Source organism: Temnothorax nylanderi, unplaced genomic scaffold (assembly GCF_030848795.1).
Source record: "Temnothorax nylanderi isolate EJ_2023f unplaced genomic scaffold, tnyl_v1.0 TNYL_tig0008_pilon, whole genome shotgun sequence".
NCBI lineage: Eukaryota > Metazoa > Arthropoda > Insecta > Hymenoptera > Formicidae > Temnothorax > Temnothorax nylanderi.
Genome location: NW_027249070.1, coordinates 2300332 through 2322154, shown reverse-complemented (window position 1 = coordinate 2322154; position 21823 = coordinate 2300332). Strand labels below are relative to the sequence as shown.

The 21823-nt window shown below is 40.6% G+C and overlaps 1 protein-coding gene across 1 annotated transcript; it reads left to right on the top strand.

The window, feature by feature from the left end:
- Positions 1–6996: 6996 nt before the first annotated feature.
- LOC139785269 (uncharacterized) lies at positions 6997–20634 on the top strand. Its single transcript, XM_071724447.1, has 2 exons — positions 6997–9242; positions 9342–20634. The coding sequence occupies exons 1-2, from the start codon at positions 8223–8225 to the stop codon at positions 11271–11273; spliced, it is 2952 nt and encodes a 983-aa protein (XP_071580548.1). The 5' UTR covers positions 6997–8222; the 3' UTR covers positions 11274–20634.
- Positions 20635–21823: the final 1189 nt, after the last annotated feature.

Below are 21823 nucleotides of genomic sequence, written 5' to 3'. Positions count from 1 at the left end.
GCGAATTAATCCTTTCGACTCCGTTCGCATATCGCACGAAGGTATTCGGTGTATTTGGTATTCGCATTAACAGAAGGTTGAGAGCAATCATCATTTTATATAGGTATTAAACACATAAAAGAGAGAGAAGAAAGAGAAAAAAGATAAAGCGAATAAAGAATATATTTATTACAATTTATTATTCCACAGATTAAACGATGCATATTATATTCGTGATACTTCAATTTATTATGACTTTTCCTTATTAGAAGCACATTTTTCGGATAAAATATCGTTCCGATAAAATGTCACTCAAGTTTGTTTTTTATTTTTTTAAACTAAATTTTTATTTTACTAAATTGACAAACAGGATTGCATTACTACAAAATCACGTTATTTTTCTTATATTTTTTTAGAAAGGATGGGTTCGTAATATCGTTTTTACGCTAGCGTTTTTGACTTCCAGTTCGCAATTATCTGTGCAGAAGACGGCGGGCGGTCACCTATACGCGGCGAATTGCGATTAAAATTCGTGGAAAACGTGTGAACGAACTTTAATTATGCCGCGTAGCGACAAACAAAAGGAGCGAGAGTACCTCGCTCCACGGAGGTGGTTCTTCCCCTTATCCCGCGCGTACCTTCCTGAACCCTTCGCATCTCGCACGCTCTCAAATCGACCAGGGAGGGAAAGGGGGAGAGGTGGGGAGAGAACGTTCAAGGTTAAGGCAAATCGCGCCGCGGATGACGTCAGGATGCAGTTAAACTAGTTTTAGTTTTGGTCCAGCCGCTCCGGAACCAGGCCCGGACAAAGAAGACGCTGTGGGAACCACCGTGGAGGAAGGGGGCGGGGGATGGAGAAAGAGAAAGAGAGCGAGAATAGGAAGGAGAAACGCGAGAAGTGGAAATGCGAGATCTTTTCCAGCAGGATCGGCGCTCCGGCATTGCTGCGCTTCCTCTTAATCGAATTTCGGTTGTCCGATCGTTTCGACAACGATAACGACAAGAGAGGAAAGGAAAAAGGCCGCGGCAGCCTTGAGACGTCAGCGTCCGGAGAACGCTTGATTAACTGGTTCTTTGTTGCTAACTAGACGCCGCCGTCGTAAAATGCCCGTTTGCTGAAATTACTATCGTCCGAGCGACTCTGCTCGTGATATATAAATATTAATGTCTACGGAGAGAGAAAGAGAGAGAGAGAAAGAAACGGATAAAGAGAACGTGCGCTCCGATGTTTTGTCCTTTGGTTCGAGACTCGCTAGGTCCTTGGTTGAAATAAAAATGTAAAATCTCTCATCACCGTGTCACGTAAAAATTATTATATCGGTGACCGCCGAAAAGGGAAATTAGCATTTATTTTATGCCTGATGTAGCAATATGCAAAAATTGTTATTACACACATATGATATCTTTTATAGTTGGTAAGTTTAATTAAATTTAATTCTCTTTTTTCTAAATATGTCTTTTATACGAATCATTATCACAATAAATGTGTAATAAATGTGTGCAGAGTTAATTCATACAAGAATATTAATATACTTTTGATTAATAAATGAGTTTATAAACATCATTATTATAATGCAAATGTTAAGCCTCGTTTTAATTAAATCTGCTTTAGTAATATGTTGATCCCTCCCATGAATTATAATTATACGTAGGTACAATATAAAGTTCAAAGATTTGTGAAAAATAGGGTCATCGGGGATTTAATCGTTATCGATGTGAAGCATCCTATATAGAGTGCAAAGCAAAATTGAATTAGCGCTGATTGACGTTGATACAATCGGCGCTCAGCGTGCCACCGCGTTCCAAGTCTTCTCGATTATTATTGATTCGTTGGCGCGACGCACTCGCGAAAAGACCGCCAAAAGACATAGAATCTTTTCAGCCATAACAAGATTTAGGGAAAAAAAAAGAACACGATGCGACACGTGCCCGAGCAACATCGGGCCCAAGTCGTTGGCCTGCCGAAGAGCAGCGCGCGCGAAGAACAGCGCGACGGGCCGCGGGTAAACCAGCAATCATACGGTGGTCCAATTACCATAAGAAGGGCTCTAATTTCACACAATGCTCCCTTTTTTTTCTCCCCAGGGCGGACCACGGCTGACCGCGATCGGACGGGTTGCACGTGGCCGAGAGAGGTTGCTCGAGCCTCGATCGACTTTCACGATTTCTCAATAAGTTTCTCAATAGCTTCGAAGGGTCGGGGGGCCTCTCCCTTCGTCCGGCCGCCACGTCTCCTGTGTGACAAAAATTTGATACGGACGCGCGGAGAGATGAGGCCGTCGAGGTCCTCGATGGCAGTGTGATCAGCCTTTCATTAAGGTGCGCGGGATCAGCGCCACTGCGTGACCCTATTCGCACCTTCTGCCGTGTCCTTTGGGGAATAAAACGGCACCTTTCAGCGAGAGGTGTCCGCTCGTCATAATCGCGGCTTGCAGATACTTCTGACAATGGCATTATATTTTATGGTAATTTAACTTTTTGGATCGGCCAGCTTTAATTCGTTAACATAGGATGCGATGGATGATGAATTGAAAAATAGGCCAAGATATTGAGTTTGTCTAAGTAACAATACTGATAATTGCAAATGTTTTTGAATGATTTTCTTATTGATAATTTACGATGATTATACGCACGACAATCTTAGACGCCCCTCTCTCCTCTCTCTATGATTCTTTCTGATACTTTTAAATATATGATCTGATATAAAAATTGAAATTACAGTTGACATGATATGTTTATAATATAACTTTATATTATTTCTCAACGCGTGATCAAATTATCTGCCCCAATTTAAAACATTTTCATAATTCCAAGCAGTGTGTCAATGCAAGAAACCGCTCTCGACTAAATTACGAATTGAATATGGAGAGAAACTGCACCTGATTACCCGTCAGTCTCCTCGGAGACCGCGTTCGCTGACGAGAAAAATGTCCGGTGTCGGACGAGGAATAAACACGAGCTTAAAAGCGAGAGAGGTACATAATAGCGACGCGCGTAAAAGCATTTAGCTCGCGCTCCGGAGCGCGAAGAGAGGAAAAAAAGGGATAGGCGGGAAAAGGAGGACAGAGGTTAGCGAGGGTCGCGTCGCGAGAAAGGGAGGCTGGGGTTAGAGCCCGGCAAGGTGGCGGACGTATTTAACGCGGTGGGATAGGGTGGACGATTAAAATTTCAATTCGTTTTCCGCGCGAACTGACTCAGCCTTTCTATTCGTCCTTCTTCAACGCTGCCCACGTTCTTCTCATCCCGCGGACTCTCGCGCCGCCAAATGACAGCCCCGACGTCGCGGAGGAGAACCACTTTGTTATAATTTCCTTTAATGATGCCCCCGGTGGTCGACCCTCATCCCCCTTTGCCGAGCTCGCGGAATATTTTTTATTACTCTCCACGATCTCCGGCGCGGCGCGGCGCGGCGCGGCGGTTCGCGAGCAGACGGGCCTCCGTGTTCCTTCGCGAGATTGGGGCCACGAACTGCGGGCTTACGAAGCCCTCTGTCATTGAAAAAAAATTGCGAGAAAGAATCTCTTCGCTGGACGTTTTATTCTTCTTGCATTGTTATCGTGACTAACAAAGATCGCGTTAAATCGTAATAAAATTTACGTTGACAATCAAATTTACGTTGACGATTTTATAAATGCAATCTACTATAGATTGATCGATAATTCGTTTCAATTAAATTTTCTTCTTTACAGAAAACCCAAATTTAGAGTTATATAGATGTATGACGAGAATTATTACATGTAGCATTAAATTCTAATTGGTAGTTAAAAAATTTGTTACTTTTAGATATTATTTGCAGCTTTTTCTAAGAAGTGTTATTGCTGTAACTTTTCGAATTTTGATCTATAATATTTTTACAAATAAGTTTGAAGTTTTGTAAGATAAACCGAGATAAAATTACGTTCAATTTACGATCGTTGAGACATCTTCAATTTTCGACTTTTCCATTCAGCGGAAATGAAGCTCTTTTATACGTCTCATTCTCATACATCACTCATTTGAAATCGCTGTTTCTTATATGCGCAAAAAAAATACTCAAGAAAGAAAATAATTTCGTCATGCAACAAAAAAAGAGACAAAGAAAAAGAGAGAGAGAGAGAGAGAGAGAGAGAGAGAGAGAGAGAGAGAGAGAGAGAGAGAGAGAGAGAGAGAGAGAGAGAGAGAGAGAGAGAGAGAGAGAGAGAGAGACTGCATGCGGAAAGACGAACAAAGGAAAAGGACGAAAATGCACGTCGTCACACGTGTTACGAGGAGTCCCGCACGGTAGGAGCTCATGACACGAAGGATTGCGGGGGTTCGAGGGGCTGTGGGACTTCCTTAATAAAATGGGGCGCAAACGCCACGCCAGCGAATATCTAGCTGATAGTGGTTCGGTCAGCTCAGCGTCCACTTCGAAAATGCCGAGTGGTGGCTAAGGGGTGGCGCAGGCGGGGAGCTGTCAAAGCGGAATCCGTAGAAGGGTGGTTGCTGCTTAGGCTGATTCAATCTACCGTCACCCTTTTGAGGGCCGACGGCCTTTTCGACGTTCTGGTTGATGAAAATAAAACGTAAAACATAAAAAAAAAGAAAAAGTGCGAATAATGATTCGAAAATAAGAATCTCTTAATTAGAACTCACGGGGCTATTAAAGAAAGAAATATTTTTGGAGAGTGTTACATAATTGTCGCGCTTTTGTCTTGATTCTGAGATTTCTTATTTACTTGATATCAATTGTTGGAGACATTTAACAAATATTGCAAAAATATTAAAGAACTTTTGCAATACATAGAAACTTTAACTTTAGAATATAATTGAGTTTCGTTTGTGAAATGATCAACAAATACACCAAAGCACATAATTACTGCGATATTATATTGATACTGTATAATTATATGATTGTCACAATTAAAATGTATTTCTCCCATTAATTATTTCTGTACAAATTAATGTAACGTACAACACACACAATCACAGAATAATAGTGAGAAAAAACTTAGTCATTTATTGCGAAATTCCCGATCTCAGCTAAACATAGGTATACAGCGTACCTTTAAAGCGAAAAGGTTAATCGCGCCGCGCTACCTGATCTTAATACCGATCGTTTAAAGATACCAGTCGGGTGACACTCATTCGTCTCGACACCACGTGCCCTGCATCACCCACACATGCGGCAAGGTTCTCTCCCCTGCATCAGGTGGCCGTGCAATGTAATAAACATATTCAGTTGGAGTAAAGGGTTAGGCGCGCGGTGGTGGTGGATACCGACAGGGTCGGGTAGAAACGGAGGGTGAGAGGCGGATAGAAGAACTTGTCGCATTCCGTAGGCAAAGTGCACAGACCGAGAGGCGTGTGTGGAAAAAAGGAATCATAAAAAATGCAAGGTTACCCACATTTCTTTTTTTTTTTAATTTGACTGAACCGCTTTACGAGGGAGTTCAGATGGGGAAAAGGAGAGGGAGCGCGGAAAGAGAAAGACGGGGGTGAGAGGAACGAGAAAAAGAGTTTAGTTATCGCCGGATAATACCTTCGCACTTTTTACGCAGGTATACCTACGAAGGAACTCGTGGCTCGGATTAATAAAAAGTTACGCGAACTGTCGAGAGTTACGATTATCATTCGGTGGAATTAGTAGGTGATCTTGGAATCGTTCGAAGGGATTTTTCGGTGGAGAAGCGTGGAGTCGTGGACCGGCTCGCGCGATGATTCTTCACACGTTAAAGTGCCTATCACGATTAGATTTATTTTTTTCACGTGATTTCCTTTATACATGAAAGTATTCTCAAAACAAAATAGCGAAAGCCGATTAAGATTTTATGTAGAGTTCTTGGTAATTTTGGTAATAAATTAACGAGACTTTTGAAAGTTTATTAATTTTAAACGATGAATGCAATTAATTTCTAATTTAGATTTTACGAAAAAGATTTACATGTCGAAAAATACAGTTTTACGAAGAATTTTAGATGCTTACGAGATACACGCGCAATACGTTGCTCCAAAAAATCGGCGCGTGTCTGATTCGAAAGATTTGTATCGGAAATCTCGAAAGAATCTCTCTGTATAAAGTTGGTGAATAAAGCCGAGACGCCGGCCGGTACGCGGGCGTGCAGACGAGCAAGGATTCTCGTGCCATGCGCACGTCTGTCTGTCGGTGTTCTCTCTCTCCAAAGACGCGTCTCCGTAGAAGAGGGAGGAAGGACGTGGTGGCGGGCGTCGTAATTGAAAGAGGACACATTCAAGCCCGAAGAAGATGGAACTAACGGAGAGAGAGAGACAAAACGCGCAGCATCTCCTGCAGGATTCGTCGCTTGTCGAGAGTGAGCGAGGAGAGCGAGTAAAGCCAGAGGAAGAGAACGGCTGAACACGCCGTTGGAAGGAACGAAGAGGGAGGACGAAAGCCAGGAGGGGCAAGGAGCCCCTCATTCTCAAATTTGGTTGGCTGTCGCTTTCCACCGTTTTGTCGTGCGTGCCTATCCCTCTTCAGGCGAGAATCGGAGAAGATCGACTGTAGTCGAAGGTGGTGGGGTTGGCGCGCAGTCCCCCCCGTAGAGGGACAGGAGTAAGCAAGCGAAAGAGAAAAAGACAGAAAGACAGACTCGTGTTTCGGCCAAGTATTTGGACGAGACAGGAGGGAGAAGTTTAAGCAAGAGAAGAGAAAGAGAAAGAGGAAGAGAGAGAGAGAGAAAGAGAGAGAGAGAGAAGCATAAAGAAGGAGTGAGAGTTCTTCCAGCGAAGGGAGCGTGATGGAGCGATGGAGCCTTCGTGAAAGAAAGAGAAAATTTTAACGTTAGACGAAGAGAGACACGATTCGCCGGTGTGTTGAAAGAGAAGGGAGAAAGACGTTCGAGAGAACGACGGAGCGAGTGGAAGAGAGATCGTTGTAGAGAACGAGGGGGGAACGCGCTAAGGTCCGAGAGAGAAAGGCAGAATTCGAAGAGTCGGCAAGTGACGAAGAGGGGGTGGCGAAGGAAGCAGTGTGGGGCGAAACACGATGAGGGAGGGGTGAGGGGAGGAGAATGGTGCCTTGGCGCGAGCTCGAGGTCTGGAAACTACGGAATTTCTACCGGCAGAATAGTCCCGGCGTTCGTACGATACGGTTCTACGATAGTAGTGAGCAAGTGTAAACCGAATGAGAGTGAGAGACAGAGAACAAGAGAAAAAAGAGAAAAGAGAGATAGAGTGTGAGAAGGGGAGGCTGGACGGAGGGGTGACGCAAAGCTGAGGTGGTTGCGTCTCATTGTATTCGCGGCTTCAGTTTCTATCGTTCTCTCTCGCAGTACTGGAATACTCCGGAATACGCGACGTCAAGTGATCACTTTTGAGACGCCCGCGATCAATCGTGAACAGAGACTCTGAGTGAGCTACGAAAAATAGACATCGCAGTGAACAGTAGTGCAAAGTTAACCGCGCTCGTGACAATTTTCGAGATAAAGATCCTCGGGGATTTAAGACGCGTTTCTCTCCGGAATTCTTCTTTCGGAAGCGCGTGACTGTCTCGCCGAACGGGAGTGACCTTGCTCCGGAACGAGCAATGCAGATACGAGAACCGCTGGCGTGCCGCTCAACATGTAAATCATGAGCGATACGCGCGTTTACTTTTGTTTTGTTTCGTTTGTCCCGGCGCGCGCGCCGGCATAGTTCGAATCTCGTTATTGAAAGCGTTCCCGGCACCGCGGTGGGAGCTAGCGAGTGATACCGTCCCCGCTGTCGTCGTCATCGCCGTCGACACGTCGTCCAGCCGAGGCCGACGATGCCGCACGCAGTGATCGCGATTTCCCGAGCGACATTGAGTTGGATATTCGCGTCTGGAATCAGTACGATCATATGATAAATGTAGAACACGCTGTATCCCCGTTTTCTTTTTGTTTTCTCCTTCCTTCTCTCTTTTTTATTTGATCCCTTCTCTCACTTACCCCCACCTGCCACCACTGGCTCAGCTGTCGACCAAATCACTAGGCATATTGTTTCACCCCCGCCGAGACTGAACCAACACATGTGACTTATCTCATGGTGTCGTTTCGTGCTACCACCGTCGTCGTGTCCTTATGATATCTCGCGTGGCTTTACCGTGTCACGGGACAAGGGTAATTCAGGAGGTGATGAGGTGAAACAATCGAAAACGGGCGTGTGGCAGGTACTCATGTTTTCGTCCGTTTTCCTTCTGTTCGTGTTGTGTACAAGCTACTGTTTGACCGTGTGTATTACGCGTGCGGGTAAACGACGATTGAAGCGCGTGACTTGACGGCCGAGAGACGGAGGGAGAGGACAATATGAGTGAAATGACGAGTGCCGTCGAAACGCAACAGCAGCAGTACGTAGGCAGTAGCTCGAATGCGGAGTATCATTGCAAGGATTGCCGTCTCACCTTGGACAGCGAGAAGAGTCTGGAAGTGCATCTGCGCTATCACCACGAAAATTTGTTAAAGTGGGGCAATAAGACACAGCAGGAGGAAAGCAATAATAATAACAAGACTGGTAATCATAATAGCCACGTGAGCGCCAACTCGGACAGCGTGCCGGCGGACTCGAGCGAGCCATCATCAATGTCGCCCTCTCAGGATCCAACATCATCGCAACAACAAGCACAACAACAGCAGCAATCATCACAACAACAACAACAACCACAGCCTGCCATACATACAGTTCTATGTCCGCCATACGATCAATTTCGATCAATGTATAACGACAGCAGCTACATGCAGAATTACGTGCAGAACGATCAGACTTACATCATGTCTCATACCTATTCGCCATCACAGGAAGACGGCCAGAGTAACGGCGGGCGCGACGGTTATCCGCGCTATAACCCGTATCAACAATTGTTTCCTTCGGATCGCGCGACTTCTAACTCTACCAGCCCGCACAGCCCGCCTTTTCAATGCGACAAGTGCGGCGTCGTTTATGAGGACGCGAATCAATTAAGTGAGCACATGAGAACGAGTCATTTGAACTCGCCTACTGCGTATCCATCTGCGCCTCAGTATCAGCAGCTGGGTAACAGTCCTCAGCAGCAGGGCCAGCAGTTGCATCCGTCGCCGCCTCTCTCGAATCAACCACAAGCCGGCTACGATTACAACGGACAGACAATCAAATCCGAGATGAAGCAGGAACAGCCCGAGGAGCAAGCTGAGATTCTTGACTTGGATTCTCATAAAGTGCAAACGCACAGATACGAGGAGGAGATCATGAGGTTGCAGCAGCAACAACAACACCAGCACCAGCACCAGCAACACCAGGGACTTCAAATGCAGATGCATCATCAACAGGTGATGCAACAGCAGTCGCTTCCGGTGAGTTCTATGTTAAATTGGCCACCTATTCAGACTCACGATTATGCTGGACACCCGCCAATGGGTCCCATAAACAATGTTCCACCTATCGCTGATCAGGATCAATACATGCGCGGTCAACACATGCCTGTGGAGCACGGGCATCAGGGTTCGCCGATAATCACGAGCACGCAACCGATGTCGGGCCATCAGATGCCCACGGGATTCGTGCAGCAAACATCGAAAGCACCGTTGGCGAATCAATCCTGGAAAAGCAACGAGCCGCGTCGCCCAAAGACGTACAATTGCACTGCGTGCAACAAGTGGTTTACAAGCTCAGGACATCTGAAGAGGCATTATAATACTACGCTACACAAGAACGCTGTCAAAAATGGAAAGGAGCCTGATCCAGCAACTTTGCCGATCACTGCTCATCATCATCCTACTAGAGAGAATAACGCTGGTCATTCGACGAGCGGCAGAGGCGGCGGCGCTCCCGCGCGTTCTCCACCGGAGCTATCTTCACGGAGTCCCCCAAACTTGATGGCAGGTCCCTCGGGCGAGGCGACGGGGGGCCTGCTTCACACGCCCACCACGCTCTGCAACAATTCCAACAGCAGCAACAGCAGCAACGAATCTTTAGTAGTCCTGGTGCAGCAGCAGCAGCAGCAGCAGCAGCAGCAGCCCCACCTGGTTCATGTGGGAATCAATTCCCCGGTGTCGCCGCTAGTGGGACACCATCAGCAACAAATGGGTACTGCGCCTCAGCAACTGGGCCTCCAGCAGCAGCAACAGCAGCCCCACCTGCCAACGGGTTCGTCGGGCCAGCCGGTGCATCATTCCACGACTTCGCCCATGCCCCCACCGGTGGCATCGCACATGAATTGTCCTTCGCCAATGGCCTTATCATCCCACCCGGTTCATCACATGAACTCGCCGCCCGGGTCGGTCCATCCAGCAATGACTTCGCCCACAGCGATGGAGGGTACTACGATGCCTCATCAGCAGTACCCAAACGCCTTGCCCCCCCACGTTACAGTTACTACCAACCCGGTGGCCCCGCTGTCTATCCAAGCGGCTACCATGCAGCTACATACTACTGGTAACGAGCAAGACGAGCGGCCACAACACCGCTCGTTGCCCGATTTTAGAACTATCGCGCCGGTTTACACTGAATTACAGCTCGTAGATCAAAACCAGATACAAGTCTTTAACGTGGGGGGGCTAAAGGAGGAGATCATTCCTCAAGAGTCCTTTGAATCTTCAGTATCGACCTATGACTTATATCAGTCGATGCGTTACAAGACGTTGACTGATGAAATGATGACGTTGCAAATAAATCCAAACGGTATGGTGCAAGGTCAAGAATATCTCTGCCAGAACTTACAGAAAATTAATATCGAGTATAACAATAATATAGTGTACGTGGGACAGGCGAAGGAAGATTTGGACCCGAATGTCGGTGAGCCAGTCAAGAAACAGCCAGTCAAGAAAAGTAAAGGTACCACAAACAAGCGCAAGGTTGTTCAGGTCAGGACTACCAATGCTAGATTTATATCTAAAGACGGCTGCCACATGTGCATCGACTGCAATAAGGCCTTTACCAAACCCTGTTACTTGACGCAGCATAACAAGAGCTTTCACTGTGGCGATAAGCCTGTTAAATGCACGCAATGCGGCAAACGGTTCTCGAACAATGAGCAGCATGATAAGCATCAAGGAATGCACTCGCAAGCGAGGAAGCACAAATGCGAAGAGTGCCCAAAGGTATTCGCTCACAAAACTGACCTCAAGCGACATAATTGCGTCCACACTGGTGATAGGCCGTTTACATGTGAGACTTGCGGCAAGGGATTCATCAGGCAGGACCACATGAAGAAACATCAGGAGACACACAAAAGAAAAATGCAGATGAACGCCAATCGAAATGCGGCCCAGCGGTACAGAGAAATGCACACCAACGCTCGACAGCCCAGCAATCTCCAACAGTCAACTGAGTCAACGTTTAACATTCAATTCAACGATAGCTGCTTGAATAATAATAACTTATAAAGATATGTCCTTGGGACGTTCGTGCTCGATTGGATTGTTCGACGCGCGGCCTTGAGATCGTCCTAACGACAAAACGCGAGGTAAGATTCTCTGCCGGCCAACGGACATCTCCCTCGTCTACGGAAGTTTCGTAATTTTCATTTTTTCTGTCACATTTCAATCTGAAATTTGAAACTTGGCGCGTCTAATAATCGCTAATTTAGTTAACGATTAATTTCGAGTTTACTATAGTTTACGATAAGCTAATATAATAATAATCTCGCTAAGATAGTTAAGATTCGATATATGATTTCTCGCGGGAATGACTTTTCCTCCTTCCCGTGAAAACAATACTTTCCTTTCTCTCTCGGAACAGATCTGATACACAGCCATAAATGGTTAATATCTATTCGAATCGATTTAATATCTATTTGAAGAAGCTCAATGTTCTTCATGCCAAAATAATTTGACGGAAAAATTGAACGGACTTCTCATGTGCCGAAATCACTTATGTTTTTCAGACGCGCAATGTAGAAAACGAATCGATATCTACGACACTTTCACGATAGCACTACGGCCGAAATCGTTGCGATATTTGGAGCCGATCTCGACGAAATGGCACGAGATCTTTTTCTATTAATTTTGTCGCATCAATTGCTTGATTTAGCAAATCGCGACTTTAATTCGATGGCCGGTCGATATCTTTGACGACGATCTCGAGAGAATTGTAAATGTCACCTTTTTGAATTAGCCATAAGTGATCGAGAAATTAAGATATCGATGCGATATTAAGCGTACAAACTGTACAAAGTATATTTAAAAATATATATATAAGTGTATATTATTATTATGCTATAATTATTGATAGTGAACAGAAAGGCTCTTTACTATATAATTACAATCATAAGAGAAAGGCCAATAAGCGTTAAAGCGCACATGTTTGGCATTTTTATACTTTTTTATGCTTTTGGTATTAAAGTTACTATTAATAATTATGCATTTACAACTGCATTTTTTATTTTATACTTTCTCAGTATAAGTTTATACGTTTATTTAAATTTGCTTTTATTAATCGCATCATAATTTATCATTATGCATATTTTTTGTTTTCTTTCTGTAAAGTATTACATATATATAATACTTTACAGAATGTATATATATATATATATATATATATATATATATACATACATACATATTTTAGAATTCATATGGCTGTATGGATAGAATGTAATCATTTTTTAGACAATGTTAATAATTATAATTGTCAATACATATTATTTTATTTAATGCTATTAATATAAACCGTAAAAAATAAACTCAATATAAGAACACAACAGCAATAGAAAAGCCTCTATTACTCTTTGACTGGAGGAAAACACAAAACTAAATATAAAAAGCTTTTCATAAAAAATTGAACCGTTTAATATAATTAATATAAAAATCTATGCTGAAGAAGAGCAAAAGTTTACTTTTATTTATTCTTAATATTTTTTGTTCCATTGAATGTAAATGATGTTCTCGTTGTACAGTAAAGTACTTTAAATACTGATGCATTTACTTTTTTCTGTTACGTATTGACTAACGAAATTAGAGAATTCTATTCAAATTTTTATTAAAATTCAGTATTAAAAATTTCTATTAAATTTAAATCCCTTTGTTTTTCAAATAATTCCAAATGTTATGTTGCGATTGATAAGAGAATCTTTAAATAAGACTGTATCTGAAGAATATTTTTTACATTCTTTTTTATATGTATTTTAATTGTTGACCAGGCATGTTCTTAATAGTGCCTCATTTGTTTATTTAAGAGCCTAAGATAGCTTAGGTTTGTGCGTCGCTCGAAGGGAACTTTGCTCGCACTTTTATATTATCTCCCTGAAAAATCTTAATAATGAGTTCTCATCTTTTAACATTAAAAAATATTAAATTTTTTAATATACATAAATTATAAAATTTTAGTTAAATATATATAAATATATATATTTACATTCGGTTATACCCTCATCTATTCCGAATTTTTAAATTATTTTTAATTACTATATACATTTTTTGCTCCATTTACCAAAATATGTACTCTATCAATTTGAGGTAAAACAGAATATTTTCGACATTCTTATTTTGTTTATTAACAATATTCCTTTATATTAAATATATTTAGCTAATTATTAATTAGTGATTGTTGTTGACATGTACACGTATATTCACTGTATTAAAGTTTGTCGATTAGATATTTTCGCAGCTCAATCGTTTCGCATATTGACGGACTAATTAATCGATGCCTGATTAATTACTGGCAAAACGAGCCAATCACCGAGGCTGCGATCCGATCCCTTGGAGCAAATTTCCCTTCGAGCCACGCGTCGTTCGGCGCATGCAAGCATGCAATTGTGGGTGAATGTTCACGTCGTTATAACAAAATAACGCCCAGGTATGCATAATTGTTTCCATCGGTCGTTGTCCAATCGAGCGGTCGATTTCAGATGCGCCAATAATTTCTCCCGCAATACTACGCTAATTATTAAAATCTTTATGATGCAACTATTGATGTTTAAAGAGAATTATTTCCAATATCGACTATATGTTAATCTTTTGATCAAATTTGTTCAATTGTTCTCGATCATAAAAATGTTTGTTCTGTAATTGTTTAATTAAGAACAAAGTCTGTTTATAGTTTATATAATATAATTGTACAAATTTTATATTTTGTATATAGGTTCATGCGTTCATCATGACAATCCGCACTTTTTAGGCATTTATCTGACTTTTTAATAAGTAACAAAAATGAAAATTTCATGATTTACGTTGACCGTTCTAAATTATTTATTAAAACTTTTTCGACAACTTATTTGCTATATTAATAATATTTAATATTAATATAATAATAACGTAATCAATAATTTATTAACAATTTTGTAACCTCAAAGATCGCGTGATAGTTATGATGAATACTATACAGGTATTTCTAAAAGGATGTCATAAAATTTGCAGACATTATAAAAATTTATGAATCACCTAATAAACGTGATCGATTTATTCTTTATTTCTAAGATATAGCCATACTTTTCAGATACTGCATTATTTCATAGCGAATGTTCGAAGTTGGCCTTCATCGTCAGTCACGAAATAACGTCATTTTAGAAATATCCTGTATGAAACGACGCATAAACGTGTGTAGAGATAGAATCAGACGCAGAATGTATGCGCACACAGCGATGCATCACGTACTTATGCAACACAAGCAAGCACGTTGTTCTTTCAAGCTCCATTCTGTTTATTGTATTAAAGAAGAGTAATATCAACGTAATAATATCGACGTATAATATATAATGGTAACACGGTAACACGGTAATTGATATATAGCCCTCTTGCCATTTTTACTACGTAATGTCACATCCGGAACAGTCTACCTCAAAGTTCAGGAATTTAACGATGAATGAATGGAGAAAAGAGAGAAGATGAAAGAGCCAATGCAATAATAATAATAATAATAATAATAATAATAATAATACTGTAAGAGTAGCGAAATAGCCGTGCGGGCGAAACAATGTTTTTCCACATATTGCGTTTTACATATTAATGAATAAATGTTTAAACGTTTATGTGCCGTCGGGTGCAGATCATTCCTCCATCCAAATATCAAGTTGAGGATAAATAATTGTGTAAAAGCAAAAAAAATTATTTTTTTTACTTCTTTCTCGTTTCTCACAGATCGCCTGCCGGTTTAATCAACTTGTAATAAGACATTGTAATAAGACATCTAGAATTTAACATAAAAATGTACGAATGATGAGAAGTGCGACAGACAAAAAATGAGAAAGAGGATAGGAGAAAAAAAGATCTAATAGCCAATTTGGTTGAATGCGCACTAATGCGTGTTAGTTATATACATATAAATATAAGAATTAAAGACACACTTGGAAATATACATAAATTGACGAAAAGACTTACGGGCAGTATGTACGTTAGATTTATATTTAATGTAACGTAGCGTACTATTTGGTAGATTGTATATTTGCCATTTTTATTTCGTCAATTAGGTCATCTATGTTACGTTTTTATATCTAGTAGGTTAGTGCACAACCGAATTCGCTATCAGACGCGAAGACTCAAGAAGATTGACGTACGTTTTCTAGAGACATATCACATACAGTGTGTCACTGTACACTCAATTTTAATAAAAAGATATAATTGTAAACGTACGCGTCCGAAAAAAAATACATGTTCCAATTGCGATCGAGTATATATCTAGCCATATCACTGTTTTACAAAACGATCATATGTCATGTGAGAGGGCGAAAGGAGAACAGGATACGACGTTCGCAATTTCATTCGTGTCTCCGTGTCGGAAGACACGATGAAAGAAAAGATATGAGAAGAGTATGTGAGAACATTCAAACGGCGATATTTTTAGTACGCGGTTCTTCTACGTTTTGTGTACAGTCGTTCGAAACGTGGAAGCGCATTTTTCACTTGTTTTCTTTATTACTGGCTATCACCTATTATATAATATTATTACTTATTATTAGTAATACAATTGTATTACGATACACGTATGTACAGGTTTATTACCATTTAGAGAACGCCTACTGTGAGAATATGAATGATTATCCCGGCACCTATTATGTGCGGTGTGTTACTCAAACGCTTATACGTGTGTATGCACTGGGGGATTATTTTCTGAATTTCTGAAACGTACATACGACGCACATTAGGCCAATAGGATAATACATATCTTAAGTTTCGAATAGTAATCATTTTAGCAAGTACAAGCAAGTGTTCTAGCTTTCTTAAACAGTGGTCTTTGGGTCCATTTATAAGATTTCTTTAAAAAAAAATTAAAAAAAGAAGTGATCCCCTAGATATTTATACACAGGTGCATATCACTTAAATAAAAATTAACATAGAAACAATGTCCCGAGATGTTTGAAAATAAACTCCTAAGAAACTATTATTCCGAAATCAAGAGTTAAGTTAATATTTTGAAAAACTTGAAAAACATCGCGCGTGAGTCATAACTTCTCTAGACGTTATTTCGGAATAAAGAAGAGAAATGAGTTATGAGTTGTAAACTTTTTTCTTTCCCTTCTCTTTCTCTTTCTCTATCGAATCTCTTTCTCTTTCTCTTCCTAAGGATTTTACATGAATTTCAGGAGAATTATCATTCAGGGATGTTGTCTCTATATACGTATGTTATAAGAATAGATAAGACATATGTACATAGAAATGCGGATTGAATTGTGGTGAACGAATTGAATTGTGGCGATGACAGAAAAAATATTGATGTCTCCCTAAAAATGTGATTGTAATTTCATGGGCATTTTCTCGAAGAGTATATTAAAATGCAATTAATTTGCGCAGTACGAAAAACGTGTAACTTGATGAGAAAGATCCTCTCGTTTCAGAGGTTAAAGATGTAATCCCGCACGCACCTCTTGTTTGTATCTTCCTTGTGCCATAGTTATGCGTATCGATAAATTATGAAGTTCCAGAGAGAGAAGGTGAAAGAGTGTGCGGCGATTGCGACGTAATGAATGATGATATTTCGATTATATGTATAACGATTGTCTACTGACATTAACTTCATTCCAAATACGAAATGACGACGCGTTTTCTGTTCCTCTTAACGAGCACGCAAAATCCTGAGAAACGCTACGAAATTTAAAAAATGGACCAAAATTACACAAAGTCACTCGAAATCAGTAATTATACTAATATTACGGATGTGAGATTTTTAAACACTTTGCATGTCTTCGAATTTACAGGAGAACTATACTTTGCTACATTATTTCTCTATACCAATTTCAAAATCATAATTTTTCGGGCCAATACAATCCATTTTTTAAATTTCAGAATAATGAACTTTTTAGGATTTTTCATGCTCCTACCGCTGTTTTAAACACGCATAACTTAGGATGCATAATATCTCATAACAAAGAATTGGAAAAACTGAATTAAAAGAAAGATTATTTCTTGAAATCTAATGTGTTGCAAGATATTGTAGAGATCTAGCGCAGATTATTTTTAACATTATGTAGAACAAGAATATCTTTTTCGAAAAGCAATTACATGAAAATAAACATGTGGCAGAGTTTTAGTAAGCTTTTTCTCGTTTATGCATCTTAGGATTCAACTAGCACCATGGGCTTTTCCCGCGTTACAACTAGTCATGACTCTTAAATATTTTTAATAATAGAACTTGAAAGACATATTTGTCCTCAGTATATAAGGTTTAACGCTCATTTAACTATTTTCTTCAAGTATAAACATGTGACGCGTCTGTATCTATCTGTATCAACTGTATAATAATACTCTAGACCGGGAAAAAGCAGGAGACGAGCAGAGGAATATTTAGGGACTGTATGTCTATTTGTTTTTTAAATTTTACAACAGTATCGGTCTATAAAAGTATTGCAAGTAAATCATTGAGGTTTTTGATTTATTATTTCCTTCGAGAATATTGATAAAATGAAATTTGATAATATTTATAAGCGTTTTTAAAGTAACAACTTTCCTGTTTCCATAAGTGCAATACTTGACCGATATTGTTCTTGTTATAAATAGATTTTATTTGTAATAAAAACCTTGCATCTAAAAAGCCATTTTTTTGTTCGCTTTTTTTTCCTTTATTTCCATACGTTTCTTTCTCCACCAAATACATTCATTCTGCGCTTTACAGATTATATAGTGTATATACTGCATGTATTATTTGATGTGTGTGGGTATATCGTACTATTAGACTTTGTATTACTGTAAGACAAGTAAAAATTCGCATTAACGCTGTTATCTCATATTTAAGATTATATGTACATACGTAAAACGAAAACACGCAAGGAACGTTAAAAGATTTATGAATTTCTCTCTCAAGTGTTTCGAAAATATTTTTTTTCTCGTAATACGAAGTTACGTATTGTGTTGAAGCAATTTAGCCTTGCCTTACGATATACCACATTCAGCGAAGTTTGAGATATGGCGTATGATACGCGAGTACTGAACGGGTTTAATGCACGTTATGTTTGTTTCGCGTATTCGTGATCGAGCTTCATTAATTCCGGCGAGCAAGAACATTTTAGCCGTTTTACCGTTCGAAATTCGTGGATTCCTTCCGTTTTATACGCTGTTTGCACGGGCATTTTTTCTCGCGCTTTTATTGGCCAATTTAGTTAATATCAGAGTGCAGACACGTGGGCATGTACGCGCCCGCGAGATTCCATGAAATATCCTGATCGTGGCGAATCGCCCATCCTCCCGATCTGTACCATTACACCCACCATCTCCCTTCTGTAATCCCTTCCTCCCCACTCCCTCCTCCCCCCTCTCCCACGCCAGCTTCTCGTCGCGTACTCGTAACCTTGGGCATTCTGTAATTTAGCAAATTGTTGCGGACTCGACGAAAAGAATCGCTCGATTCGCGAGTGCTTCGCCAATAGCGATGATAGTATCGTTCCGCCGCGCTTGGACGACTCGAGCGAGAAAAAGGATAAATAAATAAATAATCGGAGAATCGGGACGAGATAAGGACGTCCCGTGAATTCCTTCGGATGAGGCGAAACTGATCTCGCACGCGACTTGATCGTTTCGGGAGATGGTAAGTTTGATTCTTCGAATTTCCTCGGATAATCCAAAGTATTAATCAAGATTTAAACTCAACAGTTATTATGAGTAAGAAGAGTTAAAGTAAAATAAATATCTTACGATCTTGTAAAGTACGTTTAGGTATAGATCTTATATTTTTGTATTAGAGAATTATATATACATAATTCATAATTACATATTTCAGTATATTTTTTATTGTATATTATTTTAACTTGAAAATTTTTTTGCTTTTAAATTGATGAACATTTTAAATATTACAAAATCATGAATATGTTGTGCGATCAACGTTTTCATGTTGGTTTATCGCTTATACACGACGAATTATACACACCGTCAATTTACCGTATCGCTATTTAAAGATCTATAATCAGCTGATACGTATCCTTATAGAAAACTAATCAACGTCGGCTAAAAAGACTCGGCGAAGCAAGCGCGAATCGAGAGAGACTTGCGCAGCGATACGGCGGGGCCAGAAAAAATGAAGAGAACGAGCGGTCAGACGACCACGACGACGAAGATCGATAGTCGCGTGGATTTAATTGCGAATTACGCGGTAATGATTACCGATCGCCCTTTCCTTGTTTCGCAGCAATAATTATTAATGGCCGATCGGCTCGTTGGACGCCCCTGCCCCGCTATCAGCGAGTCCACATCGTTGTTAGACTTAGACAACATCTACCTGATGATGAAGCAATATATTGATGCGCGATTTATAAGAAGAACCGAATGAAAAGTAGAGAGTGAAAGAGAATGAGAGAGAAAGAAAGGAAGGAAAAGGGTGAAAGAAAAAAATATCGAATGCGTGAGAAGAGCAGCATGTATGGGATAAGAAAAAGAGTAAGTCGAAAAGAAAGCGATGTGTTAGGTGTAGTCCACTGTACTGTATTATGCGTCTTCTAGCTAAATTTTTATGTTTTCTAATTCGTTGTGAACGAATGTTTTTTGGTATAAATATATAAATATATATATAAATAAATGAATCTATATATATTATATATTTAAATTCTAGACTACGAATTTTAAGTGAGAAATCAATCAGCGAGCTGCGTGGCGGCTGCTATTATATCTCTCTGCGAAAACTCACGATCGATGATATATCGTCTTTTGAGTGACAATCGAGATCCACGAAACGCGAGATGTTTGCTTAAATGCATATCCTAGGCGTACATTTAACGCTGAATGCGGTCGAATTAAATTTGTCAAATGCAGAAGAGATCACGCTTAATAAAAAAAATACAAGGTGACAAACCTCGGACGGCCGCATGCCAGCGATAATTGTGCGATACACGAGTCTTACGATGTCTCGCAGAGGTAAAAGAATCATTCCGAAAAGAAGAAAGAGAAAAATAATCCGGCAATCGTACCGAGATTGCCAGATCGCAATACTTGTTAGCCCGTTGCCGATTGGCAGCGTCGAGAAAACCATCCAGCCGCGAGTCGCGGTTCGCGCGCGCGCGTATTCCCGTATAAAAAAAATCTTACAATTAACTCTGTAACCACTAGCCCTTTCGAGAGGAGCACACTGCCGCCACGAGAGAAATTCAAGGGAATCAGGAGGCGAGGAAAGCCACGAAGTAAAGAGCTCGAGCGGATCTCGATCATGCAGGCCGCGTAGATCTGTACACAGGTGCATCCGCACTCGTGCACCCGTACGCGCGACGCGTCGTGCGCCGATTACGTATATGACGAACGCCATACACAAGTACCTCATGATACAAAACACATGTACAAATGTTCATACGTTTTCAAAATAATATTAGCTAATTAATAAATAATGAATATCCAAGACCGTCTCTCGTGACATTAATGGATCTCCCTCCCTCCGTCATGTATCCTCCTTCGATATTCTTTTCCCTTTTCTCGTCGTAAGTCTGTGTCTCATTATTATACATTTTCCCTGTTACACCGAACGTCCGAAAGATAGTGATTTACCACGAGGACAATCGTTGTACGCGAGCGAGACGATCGGCGAAGGTACCACGGTAAGTATTCGTGAAGAGGGAAAATTATAGTATAATAACACACACGCGCACGCATACCACGATAGAAGCTGTAGTATCACAATATGCTTGCATTATAACGCGCATAACAGAGTAATTTATTTAATGACTTGTGTCGCTATTTACGACATTTAAGCGATGCGGCAAGGCCGTTAAATAATTATCGGCGTTTGAAACACGCAAGTCGCTCCATAATAAGCATTTCTCATGGCGTGACGATGGGGTGAGATAAATCTACACAGGATGTGTTTGAGGAAATACAAGTATTAGCAGAATAAATTTGATGTCGCTCTTTCTTTATAGGCAGCATTTAATTTATGATTACTTAAAGTAATGCCGATAATTAAAGAACAAAGAAATTAAATGTGAATATTTTTGTCTAAAGAATTCTGATTAATATACCGAGATTTATATCGATTATTAATATTAAACTAATCTATTGGCACGCAGATTTTGTAGAGATAATTTTATTTATCTGTTTTGAAGCTGAATAAATGATCAAGCATAAATTAACGGAATATTGTCATTTGAAATTGCTTCCTGAGATACTTGTTACTCCTGTGTACTCATCAGTCATGCTAAAGGTGTCATGCATGCAGTTTCCAACAGAGCGAACGTTTCTTGTATTGATATGTAATTTTTCTGACGTGCGTGACCAGCAGAAAAATTATCCTCTCTCCTCTCGATCATCCCTCTCCACCATCGATATTTTTCAGCCGATTACCGCGACCGGCTTAACGCACGAAGATTACCGCCGCGTTCTCGCATCCCGTGATAAATAGCAAGATTACGAGTCTGCGTGTCGGCCAATGAACGATGCCCTCAGCCCGTGGACCATATGTTCCTCCAAGGCTGTGGGATCCTCGCCAGGGCTTGAATCGTGTTAACGCGCAGCGTTTTGAGCGACTCGCATCATTGAGAAGTGATACATTACAAAAATACGAAGACAAAAATTGTAGAATTATATGCTTTATG

Bases quoted from the DNA above. Each gene is read 5' to 3' on its own strand.
- LOC139785269 (XM_071724447.1), top strand. From the start codon at position 8,223: ATGAGTGAAATGACGAGTGCCGTCGAAACGCAACAGCAGCAGTACGTA. The intron at 9,243-9,341 runs GTGAGTTCTATG...ATCGCTGATCAG, and splicing joins TGCAACAGCAGTCGCTTCCG to GATCAATACATGCGCGGTCA.